Here is a 17,340-nt window from a genome sequence, read left to right on the forward strand (position 1 = left end):
AATAAATACCATAATTCAGTGTGCAGGAACACCTCTATCTTGTTGATCTTTCAAATTCCCTTAAATTCATATTAACACTTTAGACTGTATATTTAATGTAGTGGACTTTAATAAATTATGAGCTCATTTTGAACAGCTTTGTTTTCAGAGCTTTTGAGTGTGCAGCAAAAAGTAAATTTTCGGTCAAGGGGAATGCATAACTAGTCAAGGCTAGGAATGAGTATCAGTATTGTATGGACTTCCTCTGTGCTTCAATCCTGTTGGACTCACCTGCCATACCCTTGTGCAGTTCAGAAGATATCTTCTTGCCTTGATCTTCCAGGGAATCAAGCTTTCAGACTAGTAATCTACTATCATTCTCATGACCACCCATCAGTAGTGTGTGAATACACTTGCAAAGAGGAGAGTAGGTCCAGTCGTTACAGACAACAGTAAGGTACAGCTTAGCAGCTTAACAGTTAAGGTACAGCTTAACTCTGCAGCCCAACTGGAAACCATTTATTGACTACCTTACCCACCAAAGGGAGCAGTTGCTAGTAAGACAACTGCAGTGCAGTAACATCCTGAGTCTTGGTCCATCATAGTCTGCATCTGCAACCCCTTCCAAACTGCCTGGAGTAACCTTCCAGCTTGTATATAAAAGGTATTAAAGCAATTTTGCTATATACTAGTTAAGATACTGTGTCTTTGATAAACATGGTGGAATAACATAGGAGATTGAACAGATTACTTTAGGAAGACAGACAGCTAAGGTAAGGTTTAACAGAGCAAGGCTAGAATACAGCTCCTGTGACTGCTGGGTGAGCAAAGGAAGCAGAACAGAGATTTTTCTAGATCAGTTTATTTCAGATTCAACAACCTTGGCAGACAGAGCTCCATCCAAGAGATGGGCAGCAGTAAGAAGGAGAGTAAGAGAAGGGAAGACTTGCTCTAACTCTCCAGTTCACCACCCTAGCATGAGGAAGTGTCTGCAAAGATCAGTGAGGACAAGTGCACACAGTTCAAAAACATCCAAACAGCCTCTACAACACAGATCTTTGCATATGAAGACAGCATTGAAAATCTAGCGGAACACAATAAGCAGTAGAATACCAAAGGTCTTAACTGTGCGGTGCCCTCTCCTGTGTGTTGAGCCTCAAACAGGCAGCCAGAGTGACAGCAGAAAATTACACAGAACTACTTACCTGCAGGAGGCAGCAACCTCAGTCCCACTGGAAGCAAGATAAGCTGAACAAGCCTGCTGTTTAAGTTTTCTTGAGCTGCTGTCTAGTGTGATAAATTGGATAGGGGAGAAGTTTTTAAACTAAAGCTCTCAAGAGCTTTAAGAAAGCTTAAAGAAACAAGGAGGACAGCCTTGCAGAGACCAGAAGCACTGCTGGCTGGACATTCCACCAGCAAGGTGAAATCACTACCAATCAAGAGAAATGTTTACTCACACTTAATTCAAACTCCCTCTGCCAAAAGGAAGCAGGAGACTTTCTCAATTCATCCAAAGTCAACACATTTTGCTGTTTAACAGATCTTTAATATCAGTAATGTAGGAAGTGACACCTCAGTGCACAACAGCACGGAGACTACAGTTTTGGAGGTTCTCCCATTTCAGACACAGAAAGGAAACATCAGGAAGAACATGCAATCAAACGATGATCAGCTCTAGATACATCATGATGTGGTCCAAAAATACACATTGAAACAATTAATCAAATTACTGCAAACATAGCTTCTCTGAGTAAGGTTAAGATATTGCATTTGTAGTGTCTCCATCGACCTTTGTTTCAGCGAACCAGGGGAGCCTGCTTGAGCGAGATGAGGACTGAACGCATGCGGGACACATCTTTTGCCTGCTTACTAGACTTGGGGTTAAAGTCACAGAGCTGAGCCACACGTTCCCACTCAGTGCCGGGAAAAACTTCTTCTGCATCATTCACAAAGGCTTCTTCAGCTGCCCTAAAAGCAATGCAATGCACCTTGTGTTAATGCCCAGCATATAAGGCACTCCTTCCCTCTTACAGGATGCAGTTTCTTTCAGCATGTTTCATAAGAAATGTGACCTGACAGCTGCTTGTGGACATTATGGCCACATAAGCTCCCACTGCCCCAGTCCTGGAGATGAAAGTAGATTGCAGTAGTACGCTATGCACAAGCAGTGCAGAGGATCGCAGAGGATTGTGTAAAATGTTGGAATACAGGTGTTTGGTTTTAAGAATATTTATTGAGTCTTTGCCTAAGGAGTCGCCACACAAGCTTCCAGGAAGTAAGGTACTTCTATGTAGGCATTTTATTTATGGAGAAATGCCCAGGTCTTAACCAGTTAAGCCTCTTCCACTTGAAGGCTTATACTGGACATTTGCCAACTGGAAATTTACAACTGCCTGCAAGCATGTCTTAAACAAATTCCATTTGAGGATTTAAATCAGCCCCAAGGCCTACAGGCCATCATAAAACTATCTGCTGATGATTCCCAATGCTGTAATGAAGCAGCACGAATCATAAGGAATTTTATTCAGGAATCCCATGCTTGTGAGTGCAATAGACTACAGCGTATATTGGCAGAGGAGATGACTTGTTTGAGGCCACCTCACAGAACAAACAGATCTCCCCTGCTCTCACCCTAAGGAGACTCTAAGAAGGCTTTGTACATTATGCACTGGATAGTGCCAGTGGCTTCCCAGCTGTATTATTTTGGCTTTTCTATGCTGCCAATAGCATTGCTTCAATGCAGGGATAACACTTCAGCATCTAGTTTACATGAACTGTGGGCCCTGGTAGCTGCCTGAGTGCAGAAGCAGTAAGCATCAAGAGATCAAACCAAATCCATCTACTCCAACAAGCAGTACAGAGAAAGCAGTGACAATGACTCTCCCATGAGGGTTCAGCACTATTCACAGGGATGATAAGATTACAGACACCACTGAAGACAAGGATCACTACAACACTGCTACTTTATGTGACATGACACTTTTAAGGGGCAGTGAAGATTTTTTTTACTTAACTGTTCTAGGCTGTAGCAAGGATGATTTATGTTTGTGCTTAAAGGTGAAGAGAAGAAAAGAAACAAGGAGAGAAAGTTTAAGTCAGATATAGAAAATGAGAATGAGTTTAATGCAGATGATTAGCTGGCTGAACATGCACTAGTAGCTTAGCCTACATTCAGGAAACAGGCAGCCAGTTTTATTATGCAGCACTTACACTGCACATTTGCATTGGACATATAACAATAAGGATTTTATTGAAAAAAAATCTAACAAAACCAACTCCAGGAGATTTCAGAAAAGTTAAACACCACCTGTAAATCCATCATTTCACAAGTCTTGGTTTGCATCCACCTACAGTTAGCTGTGAATTTCACACTAAACCTTCAGTATTAATGCACTCAAAGCCACAACACGGCTCACCAGTACACCTGCTAAAGGTGTCACCTTAGAATCTGTGACATGGCCATCTTTCAATTCAAGTCTACAAATTAAGGGAAGAAATTAAAATACATGAACAAGCCAACAAACATTGCAATCCTTCTACCCCTCAGAAACTAGCACACTCACTGGGGCTTGAAAGTCACAGCTCTGTTTTCACTGACCTATTAGGCTGGCAAAACATCTCACTGCTCCTAAATGTCTTCCCAGCAGTTTACACTGATTTCCCAATGCCACCATCTTGTACTTTCCATCTGCTCTCTAACAGCCTCCTATATCTACATGCATGCACATTTTCTGCCCTGATTCATGTCAGGCAATTCCTTTCTATCTTCCCTAGCTTTCTTGTGAACCTTTATGTGCAAGCATTGCTTGAATGTTTTTCTGATATATAGGCAAAGCAGGTGGTCATTGCCTATTACAGAGTTAAACACTGCTTCTCTGTGGAAGGGCAAATACAGCATCCATGTGAAACTACAGGCACTAACCCACATCCCCAGCAAAGCATCTTGCTAATGTTCACTGGCCTGGAAACAACTGTAAACCCTTAGGTCTAAAGAGTACTGAAGTCATTACCATAATTCCAGTGCTACATACGTTAACATGACTTAATCTGAAAGTGCTATCGTTTGTGCAGTGCACACAGGAGAACTGCACTTAATACTGCAGACCAGAAGTGGTCCAAAAAGTAAATACTCAGAAGGCACCTTCAGACATTCAGCACTATTTCTGATCCTGCTTATTATCATGTTAACTGGCAAACAGAATTAGTAGTTAAGCAACATACACATAACCAATCACGTCAGCGAAGGGTTGTTTGTAGAAAGCTTCATCTGCCACCCTAGGTAGCAAGTAGTCCAACAGGCAGGCAAGCAGGCAGGAGAAAAGAGAGAAGGATGAGAAGTACGGAACACAGCTGGAGGCAGTTTTAACATGCACGTTAACCTTGCATCACCTAGACTTAGTGTAACATGAAAGCAGTTACCACATGGAATGGATCAATTAAGCCATTGGTCAGAGGGGAACACAGAAATTCTTCTACATCCTAGAAGTTTGGATCAGCTAGCTGAGGCCTAGAGCCCCAATGTTATCATGAGACTACTCCCACAGGACAGAAACTACCATCAGGCAAGAGATCTCACCAGGGTGATGAGAATGCCAAGCACTTCTGTGCAACACCTGTTTAACGAGCCCTGCTCCAAACTCCATATCCTGCACTCAAACTCTGGCCATAATAAAGCTTCCATGAACTCTGGCCACCAACTAGGACAGTACTAATCCTGTTTCCCTTTCTTCACTCAACCAAACAGTAGTGAATTCCTCAGTGAATGTTAAGGAAGTGGCAAATCCATAATTCTGAAGGCAGTGTAGGCCTTCTTTCTTCCTTTAGAAAGGAGAGTAGTCTACCTAGCACTTTATTTATTAAAGACAAACCTGATGGCCATTTTGATAAGAAAAGTGCTATTTCAAAAAAACTAACTAACAAAAAAACAACAACAGAATGAACAAAACAGCAGTCCATCTTGAACCCTGTGAGTTCCCAAAATATAAAGCCATCTTGATGACTACCTGCATAGAATGAAGTAGAGATTTAAGAGGCATTAAGTCAGTCCTATCACTTTTACCTTCATGTAGCTTAAGTCAAAATTCCACACGGAACTTCTAAGAAAGTTTAAGAGTTTACTATTCCAGCAACCAAATCATCACTTTCTATCACAGGACCCATAATCAGACAATTCAAACCACTACAGATACAGTCAGCACTTAGTTTTTCACTAGTAGAACTGAGTTCTACTATTAGAACTCAGTAGAACTGAGTCATGTTATTTCTGAACTGCTTCCAAAAAGAGCAGCAGAAGATTATAAGATATTTAATGAAATTATCTGCAGCAAAGATTAACTAGAATGCCACTTCCATATGTTCTAAAGTAAGCAAGTAAGATTGCTAGTCTCAGGGTAGGTAACTGCAGACACTGAAGGTCTGTGCAGCTGGGAGCATGACAAGAAGTGGGTAGAGGAAACTATTTTCTGGCCATGTTCAAGCTTCGTGTGCTAAGGAGTCTTCAGTAATACTTCATCATCATTATCTTAATGCTTCCTGGATATTTAATCTACATTATCAAAGAAAACTTAAAAAGTTAGGTAGTAGGAGTGTTTACTTTAATGATCTGAAGGACTATTGCCTTAGGACACAGAAAAAGTATTCTCACCTCCCTTCGCAATTATTTTCATAACTACAACCATAACTCTCCTGATGGCAGGAAAAACTTTACCTGTTACTGGCTTTTGTTTTCTCGAGCTTTTCATCTTGCCTTGCATACCACTCTTCCAATTCTTTAATTGCTTTCTCTTTCCATTCTGCTTCCTGCTTTCGTGAGTTTGCATCTGAAGATTTAAGAATTGCTTTGTCAGTCACGTTTGTATTCAAATGCATCCTGCAAACATTTCAACTGATGGTTCAGGGTGCACTCTAGTGCAGACAGTTGCTTCACCAGGTAAGGTTAGGAGATTTCCTGATTTAGACTTATGAGAACTCTAAATACTACAAACATTCAGAGGATTAGCTGAACAGAACTCCTGTGCTGCATAACTGGGACAGTCCACTTCAGTTTAGGACAGCCATTTTGCAGAGTAGTTCAGATTCAGTAAATCTATTGGTCTGCAAACTGCTCAAACCAGAAATAGTCATCTTGCTATGCCAGTGCTAGAACAAAGTTTAGGAAAGCCTCCATACTTAGGCAAAGTAAAAGAACCTGGCACTCCACATACTTTTACACACAGCCTACAATTCAGGACAACCTCATCTGCTGTAACTAGTAAAAAAGAGGAGTAAAATGGTCAGTTCTATCCAGAACTACATTTTACAGAAGGTTCTGTCCTAACCATTTCAAGCAAAGGCTCCTCCACCATATAAGTGGGAAGCACACCAGTTTGTAGTCTCTTAGACATTGTCCATGGGTAGGTACCACTGCATTTGATAGCTGTATTTAGTTTAGTTAATAATCCATTATTTTCTTAATTTAGTTATTAGATTAAGATCCATGTGACAACAGACGGCCTCAGCAATTACAAAATGAATAGTCTTTATCCTTTGACGTACTAATGCCTGCAGTATTTATTATCATCAAAGCTTACAAAAGCTTTTCATTTTCTGTCAGGTCATCTAAGTAAAGGTTTTTCCTAAGTAAAGGCTCAGAGAGCCATTTCCTTGCTGACTCCCACATCAGTCTTAAGTCTGCTTACTAGAAGACTCATCCAGACTTGCTCCTTGAACTCAGGAAGTATATTAAGACTCTGAAAAGGCAGTGCCATGGTTCAGAATTGTACTGCTTAAGAATCATAGAATGGCTTGAGTTGGAAGAGACCTTTAAGATCACCTAGTTCCACCTGCCCTGCTGTGGGCAGAGACATCCTTCATTAGACCGCTCAAAAACCCCATTCAGCCTGGGATGGGGCATCCACAGCTTCTCTGGGCAGCCTGTGCCAGTGCCTCACCACCCTCACTATAAAGAATTTTTTCCTAATGACTAATCCAAATCGACCCTCTTTCTGTTTAAAGCCATCACCTCTTGTAAACTACACACCCTTGTAAAAATTCCCCCTCCAATTCTTCTGTAGGTCCCCTTTAGGTACTGGAAGGCTGCTCTAAGGTCAGCCAGAAGCCTTCTCCAGGTAGAACACCCCCACCTCTCCCAGTCTGAGAGAAGCTGACAATAGGTTACTCAACAAATACCATGCTTACCAAGTTGCTCCAAGCGCTCCTTTTGCTCCTCTCTCCACTTACGAATACTTTCTGGTTCTGACTGCAGTCGATCTACTTGGGAGATGGCAGCATAGCAGTCTGTGGGACCATTACTCCCCTTGGAGGAAAGGAATAGGGAAGTCATTTGTGCAGTACAAGTGATTTCAGATAACTGCCCGCCAGCTATATAAAATTAGACTCTATTTGAACTGAGCCAATAACACATTCATTTGATGTTATAACACATTTCCACCATTAAAAACATCTTGCTACAAATTACAAAAGAATCAAAGGAAATTAACACAGGACTTCCTCCAGAAATCAGGTATCAAACAAAAATTCGAGACAACTAGAAATACAAGTGCCACAAACACTTAGTGCCAGAGCACTAAGCCTGCAGAACGCAGAAGACAATGCCTAGCTCCTCACTACAGAGCTGTAGGCCAGAGTTCATCTCACCTCAAATATTTTCTGTGAAATACTTTTCTCTATGGTTTTGTGCACAGGAGTACAAAACATTCTTTGCAGTTTATTTGTCTACTTCAAGAGACACTTGCATACCACATTACAAAATTTGGATTGCTGTATGCAGCTTATAAAACAAGAGGCATTTCAATATTTAATCATCAGAACAATGAGAGTACTAGCATCCTTTTCACAATGTAACATCTCAAAGACTTGAAATGAATAGGGCTAACATTAATACACAAGGTTTCAAAACTAATGAATATTGCGGTATTTGCTACACAAGATACTCCAAGTTTAACAACTTTCATTGCTCCATCCTACCCCTAAGAGAGTTAAGAAATGCCAGTCCTAAGAGTACCGGGTCAATTGCAGCTGAGCACATATTTGGCTGTACCTTGCCCCTCTCTGGCCATCCCATAGCCTTCAATGAAGGAATAATGCAAAGAGAAGATGCTAGGGTGGTGTAACACCACTAGGCTTCACATTTCATCCAAAGCAAAATAACATGGCCAGCTGCAGGGCCATCTAGTTACAGGGAGCTAAAACTTAAGTTATGTACAGCCCATTCAGAGTCTTCTTTCTGATTAAGAGAAAGCTCCATCAACCAAAGCAACTGATCTCTCAGAATTCCAAATACAAAATCAAGGTATCTAAAGAGGGAAATCCACCTTCTGTTGTTCAAGGTAGTGCAAAAGGCCTGTAAAATACAGGTTGTCCCATCAACCTCACAGTAATGCTGAGGGTATAAGAATGTCAGCAGCAGTGAAAGCTGCTTGTGTCTCCACAAAGCTCAGCATTCACTCAAAACTCTGAGGACAAGCTCACGTGTTGCTTCCTTCCCAAGCATTCATTTAATCAGGCTAACAAGCCAACTGTGACACCAGGCAATGACCATGCCGGGGACAAATTGATGTGAAATTCAGTTACAACAAAGCAATTGTTTTAGCGTGCCTCATTCCTCCCTGACACCAATAAAGCAGGTATCTCCTCCTTTTCTCATCACCATGGCTGTCTAACATGCTTTCATACTGTGATTGAGCTCATACTGTGATTTTTAGCCATCAGCTTAATTTCATACATCTTCATGTCACTAAGAAATGTATAATGTTTTCAGTAAGACTATCTTGATAAGACAACCAGGATGCATGAATTATCTTTAAAGAGCAAGCAAATCTGAAAACTCTTCTTTAAACTAGGTAATCAGAGCACACTTTCAGCTTAGCAGCCAATGCAAATCAATCTAAAGTTGTATCACAGAGCCTAACAGTCTGCTTTACAGTGCTTAGCTACTGTTAAGCCATATTTCAAAACGAACGCTGCTTTAAGTGGCCTCTAAGTTCAGAGGATGGGCATAATTAAGAAGACTGACAACTCCATGAGATGAGCTACCAGTACAGAAGACCCTCCTCAGACATGAGACAAAATTACTATAAAGACAAGAAACAGGAAGTATTATTCTATATTAAGGTAAAGTTCTCAGAGTAGAACAGCACATTCTAAGTACAGAATACTTCTATCTTACCTGATAGACATTCCCGTTAACCACTCCACCAACGGCATCTGTAAAGAGGTGACTTGTTTAGTCATTTGAGAAAGACAGAACAGCCAGATTTACTGATTGCTGTAACTTCTATGGAAAGCTTTACTAAAGTAGGTAACATGGGAACTGTGAAAGTGAATGTAACTCGATACCCTGCAGGGACACTTCCTTCTCCCTGCACTTTTCCAGACAGGCATGAAAAACCAAGTGAGCCACCATTCTGCGGAACCAGAAATACAAGGTCATTTCTTCATTGTGAGATCCTGCTTTTAACAACACAAAGAGCAGAGCTGATACTGCTGAGGAGCTGCTACAGACTGTGTTCTAAAGCTACTCCCACTCTGTCCTCCCTCTCTTAGAAGCTGACAACTATACAACTGTTCTGAAGTTAAGAAGGATGACTACCAGTTTTTTAGTGTCTACCTGGAAGATTACCAATGCTGCAGGCAACAATTGGTAATTCTTATCCTATTGTTGTTATCTCCTAATTAGCTCAAAGAGACAGCTAACATTCCTAGCAAAGTCACCTTTCTGCTACCATCTGTGATGACATGCCTGATAGCTCCTACTTCAATTGCAGCATTATTATCTCTGAAGTGACAGTGGCCATTCAGCCATAGGGAACTAATACCAGTTGTGAGTGAAACTTTTAAGTTTTTGAAACTATTTAAATCTCTGAACTATGCAAAATACACCAAGATTTTTAGGAACTGCTAAATTTCAGCAGAGCATCTCCCTGGAGCATCACCACCTCACATCTGTCTGTGTGATATGCCAAGTACTCGTGTTACTCATACCACCGTGGTAATCACACAAAAGTGTGTCCACCATAATACACCCCTCAGTGAAAGAAGTGACTGTACCAAACAGTAAGCAGAAAAATCACTTTATTTTGCACCAGATTTTTTTTTGTTAAAAACAGATAGCTGACTGACCTAAAACTAAGCAGGTTATGCTGCTGTATCCTCTTGTTTGTGGCTATATACTCACCAGTTTCATAATTCTAGTGAATGGCACACAGGAAGTTCTTCATATTCCTTTATCAGTGAACTAGGCAAGTGTTTTAAGTATTTATCTCTGAGCCCTGAAGAGCAATCATTAACTGTGTTATGCAGAGGACTGTAAATTCACCAGTTCAAGAATGGCAGTTAAGTTGGAGAATAGTAGTCCCCAAGAACATAGTTACTAACTTTTGCAGGGGAAAACTCAAATTAAGAAAAAATAGCTTTTCAGTTATGAGAAACTGGTATTTTATAACTAGACTCCCACAACTGAAAGATATTGCTACTTTGTCGGATTCCTACTCCTCTGCAAAGTACAGGAGGCCTTTAAAAAGACTGAAGTCATCAGCTGGGTGAGAGGGCTGATGGAAGTGTCGTCATAAATCTTGAGGATACTTCCAAGAACAGTGATAATATGTTTTTCTTGTCACACCAAAAAACATTAATTATGGTCTTCACTACTCAGGCTGGCAGGTAAAAGAAACAACATCATTGTTTAAGGCTGTGCCTGAAATGAAACACACAGCTTTGTCTAAGGGCCATTTTTGTTCTGCATAGAAACAGCCACTGAATTAAGTTTCCAGAGGGCACCCAGGTTAGAAGCATTAGCAGTGTTAGAACAAATTTCCCATCTGGTCTGAGCTCCCTAGAACTTGCAATTAAGCTGCAGAGTCAGCATGCTGACTGAGCTTATCACAAGCAGAAGAGGAAACAGAACTGTACCAGCATGCTGTCGTATGCCAATGCAATTGTGCTAATTGGAACAAGACCAACAGTCAAACATTCCTTCATTTCAGCTCTCCAGTCTTCACACTTGCATAATTAAGTATGAAGTATAGAAAAACTGACTGCCAGCCTTCATATCAGTAATCAATGCTAGTCGCGTATCAGATGTTTCTGTTCACACAAACATGTAATTTCATAAGCTTCCCACAGAAAAAGCCTAAATACTGCTAGTACTGTCCTAACATTTTCAGCAGCTATGAACAGCGAGACTCCTCTACTGCATTCAGAGTCCATCCAATTCTATCGTAATACTGTATCTCCTGAAGTCAAAATCCACATTATTTAGAACCATCTCAGTTAGCAATGATCCATACTCCTTGTTGTTTGCTTCTGAACTTAAAATAAACTCTTATTTTTAAGGGCACTGTTGCAGTGAACACATATAAAAATCTACAGTTCTGCAACACATGCTGACAATATGGTAATAATGAACATTCATACAGCAACACAGACACCTTTTAGAGTCTGGAGAGGATAAGTCGTATCAGCTGCCTTGCATGCACAGGAGATACAACACCCAAGCTTGCCAGAAACAGAAAGCAAGCATTAATGCCCTCCACATTTACTACAGTTACAAAATAAAAGACTGGGCAGTTTGAAGATAAATACAAAAACCATTTTGTTACTTCAGTCCTAGAAGTCAATATATGGCCTCAGAGATTTATCACCATGATGATCAACTATTCTGAAGGCTGCTACTATAATTATTAGCATTCAGTATCACTTGGCTTAAAAGGAAGTTAGTTTAGCCTTGTTTCCCAGCCTCTCCAAAGTCTTATTCTCAATGCAAAAGAGGATTGTTACCTGAAACATCAGAAGCAGGGCTTTGCAGTACACTGAAACATTTTTAATACTCTTTTAAAATAGAAGTATTTTTTATGAGTTACCTTCAGCATCTCTTGTAAACAATAAGCATTCAAAGTGCTGCTACTTTCAACTAGTTAGCAGCTCCAGTTAAAGCAACAGAAGAACATAAAGTTTAATATATTCTGACATAAGGTTAAGTAACTTCACCACTCAAGGCCTAGTTTACCATCCTTTCTCTTTTAGGCACAGTCATGCTTTCCTTTTACCCACCTCTAACCCATAACATGATAAGAAAGAAGAATCTTGTACAAAACTTTTCATTACATAGTTATGCAAAAACCTGCGGAAGAAGTAATTTTTCTAGACATAATTCATTCTCATGCCTGTGCGCAAAATAAATGCAAGCAGTTCAGGAAGAGTGCTTCTTTCCAGTGTTTTAGTTTAATCTGCTGTCCTATCAAAACCCATGAGTTCCCTCATTTTCAACATAATCAATAGGCTAGAATTAAAATACACCTGCAATAACACTGTGCCATAACAGCTTCTATAATTTTCCAATGCAACAGCTTCTGTAACTTCCACCTTCTGTACATTTCCACTAGTACTCTCTTGGAAAAAAAATAAATTCTGTCCTGACTTCATAATAATGCAGCATCACTAAGACAAGCTAGACAGATACCATTCCATTATCATACCTTTATCAGTGCTGTCTTATGGGGCTCTGAAGCCTCAGATGCTGACTGCATAGCAAAACCCAGTCCAATGGCTGTTCAAACAATTAAGAAAAAAATCAACAGTCACAGACAAGAACTCTTTCTGTCTGTGGTGCTAACTACAGAGACAGGAGGAATCCATTTTTTCCTAAACAATTTTGAAGCAAATTGATACTCAGTTCCTGAAAGGCTATTCAATGAAATACCTAGACAAACCACCAGACACAATTTTCTTAATTGCTAGAGGCTCATGAAGATCTTTCGAAGATAGAGAAATATAATTCAGTCAAGTTTATATAAAACTTACAGAGCATGAAAATCTAAAAGCAATGTTTGGGACTAGTCAGCCTACATTAAACGTGTGTATTTGTACGATTGTTAACATATATAACTGCTTGTCTTTGAATGAAATTCCGCATAAGAAGCTACTTAACAAACTGCCACAATGGTTTGTATTGGCATACAGAATCTAGAAACCACACATTTCCCCTTGAACGCTTCCACTTTTGCTCAGCGAACATAGTAAGTGAACCTCAAGACATACTATTGTCAGAATCTCGCTGCAAATACATGGACATTGATTCATCACTGAGAAAGAAATGTCATAAGACATCACGTTACCCATACCTCAGCAACAGCATTGTATTACTTGATTTATACAGTACTCTCTGTTTTCTGGAGCAGGGATTATGCTTCACCTTCCAAGTGAAATAAGATTAGGCAGCTTGAATGGCATAGCTATTTACATAATGAATGGCCTACTGGATCAGACCTGGATCAGCATTCCAACCCTGATCGTGGCAACATGCAATGATGCTGTGTGAGACACACAAGCCTGGAAACATTCCACCATCCCTCTCATACTCACCCAGTATCCACCATTATGACAATTAACAGAATTCCCAATATTTATATTTTCAATTCATGAAAGCTCACTTCTGTCCATGTATTTGTCTAATCATTTACCAAGACACTGAAATTGAAAGACTGTTTGTTGATGAGAAACTATGATTCTTAAAAGTGTGTTTCAAGAAGCTGATGACTACTTGTGACTACATCTGAAGTTAAGATCTCCAAACTCCAGTTGAGAGCTGCCCAAGTATTTTTGGCCCAGTACTTAGAAAGACCTTATCCAACAGACCTGTAAATAAGGAGTTCAAGAAAGGTTACAGTTAAAAAAAGTAAATCCACAAATCCCTGGTCATGATGCTTTAAGGATTTACATAAGAACTTGCATTGTTTCAAGAAGAAATTTGCATTCACCTATTCAATTACAGAAGAGTTTAATGAGCTAATATGCCAGAGATTACAACTGTCTGATATTTATTAAGGTACTCACCAGATGATAAGAAATGCAACACAAGTGAAACAGAAGTCATTAGATCATTTGTCACCATGTCTGAACCAGTACATTTTGCATGACTGCAGCCTGTGCTTTTTAACATAGAGAGAGAGTGCACAGGCTCTGACAGTCAACAAAGATCAATGTTCTGTTAAAAAACAGGGTCACCACAAGTCCACAAGCATCACCTACCACACCTGTTTAACAGGCCAGAGCACAAATGCAATCCCAGGGCATAAAAGAAAGCAAGATGGCATACAGTTCCTGGCCTAGAGTTCCCAGATCCTTGGATCTTAATATCGTATTTATTATTTTATTAACTTCTTCCTAAAGTTCTCCAATAACCCTTTTGCACTTTGCGACAAGTCAACTTACATGACTTGAGAAAAGGTGTTTGAAAGGCAGTTTAAGAACTACTTCTAAATATCAAACCAATCTAGAAGCATTGAACAAATCAACTTTTTGACAAAGAAACACTTTGCAACAGTCATCACTACATGTATGCAGAAAACATACTCTTCTAGCTGTTCTAGTCCATTGTGGAAAGGTCAATGATAGATATTTTTTTTTTTTTCCCAACTAAATTAGTTTTCAAACAGCCGCTTTAATGCTCCAGTCTGTTTGGAACATAAAGCCCATGCAAGGCATGATGTTTGTCTAAGGCTGCTGAAAGTAAGAAGGGAAGTGACCATTGTGTCTGTTTCTGCACCATACATAGAATACGGAAGTCAAATTATGTATGGTACCAAAACAGGATGGTGTTCTGATAACAGTTATCCTCAAGTTCTTGTGCTGGAGCAAAATAGTCCCCAGTAAATACCTTTTTTTTCAGGAGCATGGAATGCATATGTTTTGGACCTTATGAGTGAGCTGATGTTAAGGGCAGTGCTACCTCTAAATAAGCACTGGAAGGTCTCCATTACCCATTTTACCTAGACAAACTTTACTGACGGAGACACTACAAACCTTCCCACCTCATACATAAGACACTTCAGTAATTTCTGATATCAGGTTGCAAAATGAAGACTTAATTCTAAAGATGTTCCAACAATGACCTGGGGAGCAGTTATTCAACTCAGTCTGATGGAGAGTGGCATCCTACTGCAGTGACAAAGGGATGTCACGTGAGAGCAAATATGTCCCTGTGGCCCTGGTGACAAGTAGAAGCAAAGTCTTCTGAGAGTGTTGCAATATCAACCCCTTTCCACTCAGGCTTCAGTTAAAACCTTTCATAAGGAGAAGTGTTTATTTTGGGCTGCTTTAGCCACCATTAGACCACAACCCATACTTATCAACACACTGTTCCCACCCTTCTCCAAGCGCGGGTTCTGCAGTCTCGGGTTTGCTCCATTCAGTACAAAGGTTACCAAGGAACAAAGGCTAAAGGTTTAGTAAAATTAAACATTAGCTTAACTGCTCTTATGCTTTAAGACTAAGATCACCCCCGCTGAAGACAGAAACTCAAGTGGCGGATTTACTCAGCTTTCAGAAGCCATCCTTCAGACGGGCTCCTGGATTAGACGAGATCAGCACCGCTCGCATTAGGACACGGGCACGCCTTAGGCACCTTCAGGGGATACAAACCACAACCGAGGGAGCAGGGAGGTAGCTGGCCCCGGGGCACAGCGCACCCAGGACGGCCCCGACCCACCCCGGGACCCCCGGGCAGCGGGCCCCGCTCGGGGCAGAGCGCCGGGGCCAGGGTCCCGCCGGCCCCGCCCCGCCCGGGGACAAGGGCACCCGCGACCCCTCAACCCAGCGCCACCGCCGCCCCCGCAGGGCGTACCCGCGCCGAGGCCCTCGGGATCCTGCAGCGCCTCGGGCACCTCGCCGTTCTCCAGGATGTCGTAGCCCCCGTTCTCTATGCCCGCGATCTCGTTCTCCTGCTGCGCCAGGAAAGCGGCGGCGGGATCCTCCTCGCCACCGTCGGGCATCCCGTTCCCGGCGGGCGGCTGCTGCGGCGGCTGGGCACTGAAGAGCTCCATGTCGGCCATGGGCGAAGGCGGACAGGCAGCTGCGGCTCCGCACCGCGCCTACGCCGGGCAGAAGCGCGGAAAGGGCGGGGCTGCTCCGCCTGCACCAATGAGTGGCGAGCACCGCCGGCTCTGCCCAATCAGCGAGCGGCCGTGGCAGGGACTGCGGAACGCGAGCCAATCAGTGCCCGGAGAGCAGCGGGCGGGGCGGAGCGCGGCCCCGCGCCCCGGGGTGGCAGCAGCGGGGTCCGCTCCGTCGGGATCCGCTCCGTCGGGATCCGCTCCCACTGGCTGCAGCGGAACCGGGGTGGCCTCTGCCAGCCTGCCAAAGCACAGGCGCTCCGCTGGGACAAGCCACGGGTTCGTCGGCAACTTGGAGACAAGTTCGAACCTGCAGAATACATCCAAAACATCGGTTGTGTCAAAACATCTCTCGTGATTTTGGGTGTCTTCTGTGACATAAGCAAGTTTAAGTCACAGAAACTCAGAAGGTGATCGTAGGGACCGCAGTGGGTCAAGTGGTTCAAGCTCCCTGCTTAAGCAGGGTCATCCCAGAGCGCTTGGCACGGGATTGTGTCTATATGGTTCTTGAATATCTCCAGTAAGGGAGACTTCACACCCTCTCTGGACAATCTGTTCCAATACTCAGTCACCCACACAGTAAAGCTCTTTCTCATGTTCAAGTGAAATCTACTGTGCATCAGTTTTTGACAGTTGTCTCGTGTCCTAGTGGTTGGCACCACCAAGAAGAGCCTGGCTCCATGCTCTTGACACCCCTGCCTTTAGACATTTATAGGCATTGATGAGGTCAAACCAGTGTAAATTTGGGAAGCTATTGACAAAATGTTCAGAAGGGCAGTGATTTCTGATACAATTTTTTGACAGTTAATTTGATCATGTTCCTGTAATCTGGCTTATAACAGGTGGAATCATAAAATTGTAGAATGTTAAGGGATTAGAACGGGCTAAAATATAATCTTGTCCCACCCCCTGCTGCCTTGGGTAGGGACACCTTCCACTAGAGAAACTTAAAGAATTTCTCCCTGATATCTAACCTAAATTTCTTCCGTTTCAGTGTGTACCCATTACCCCTTGCCCTGTCACTACAGTTCCTGACATTGACTCCCTCTCCCGTTTCCCTGTAGTGCCCTTAAGATAGTGGGAGGTTGCACAGCCTTCTCTTCTCCAGGATGAACAGACCCAGCTTCCTCAGTCTGTCTCTGTAGGGGTGGTGCTGCAGTCCTCTTTTAGCAACACCATGGCCTCCTCTGGACTTGCTCCAACAGTTCCATGTCTGTGTTATGCTGAGGGCATTGGAACTGTGTACAGTAGTCCAGGTGGGGTCTCATATGAGCAGCGAGAGGGACAATCACCTCCTTTGACCTGCTGGCCATGTATGTAGTTTATTGGCATAGCAGAGAGAAAGGGGAAAATATTTCTGCAAGAAAGGAGAAAATGACGCTGGCAGCCCTCAAGCTGTTGCAGTTGCCGCAAGAGGTACTTGTTTAATTCCACTTACATGTTGCCTGTAAGTCTGTGTGCACATTTCATGAAA

At 42.1% G+C, this 17,340-nt stretch overlaps 1 protein-coding gene across 3 annotated transcripts; it reads right to left on the minus strand.

Annotated features, from left to right (window-relative positions):
- Positions 1–1,503: 1,503 nt before the first annotated feature.
- Positions 1,504–15,870, minus strand: CLTA (clathrin light chain A). Of its 3 annotated transcripts, XM_064403741.1 has the most exons (7): positions 15,599–15,870; positions 9,146–9,183; positions 7,156–7,273; positions 5,687–5,798; positions 4,201–4,254; positions 2,994–3,029; positions 1,504–1,947 (listed from the first exon to the last, which is right to left on the minus strand). In XM_064403741.1, exons 1-7 carry the CDS (start codon positions 15,804–15,806, stop codon positions 1,776–1,778), a joined length of 738 nt encoding a protein of 245 aa, XP_064259811.1. In that variant the 5' UTR covers positions 15,807–15,870; the 3' UTR covers positions 1,504–1,775. The 3 variants fall into 3 exon arrangements, with proteins under 3 accessions (XP_064259811.1, XP_064259812.1, XP_064259813.1); XM_064403742.1 differs by lacking the exon at positions 2,994–3,029; XM_064403743.1 differs by lacking the exons at positions 2,994–3,029; positions 4,201–4,254 and having other exon boundaries at positions 15,599–15,869.
- Between the last annotated feature and the right edge of the window lie 1,470 nt (positions 15,871–17,340).

Source organism: Passer domesticus, chromosome Z (assembly GCF_036417665.1).
Source record: "Passer domesticus isolate bPasDom1 chromosome Z, bPasDom1.hap1, whole genome shotgun sequence".
In the NCBI taxonomy this organism is placed as follows: domain Eukaryota; kingdom Metazoa; phylum Chordata; class Aves; order Passeriformes; family Passeridae; genus Passer; species Passer domesticus.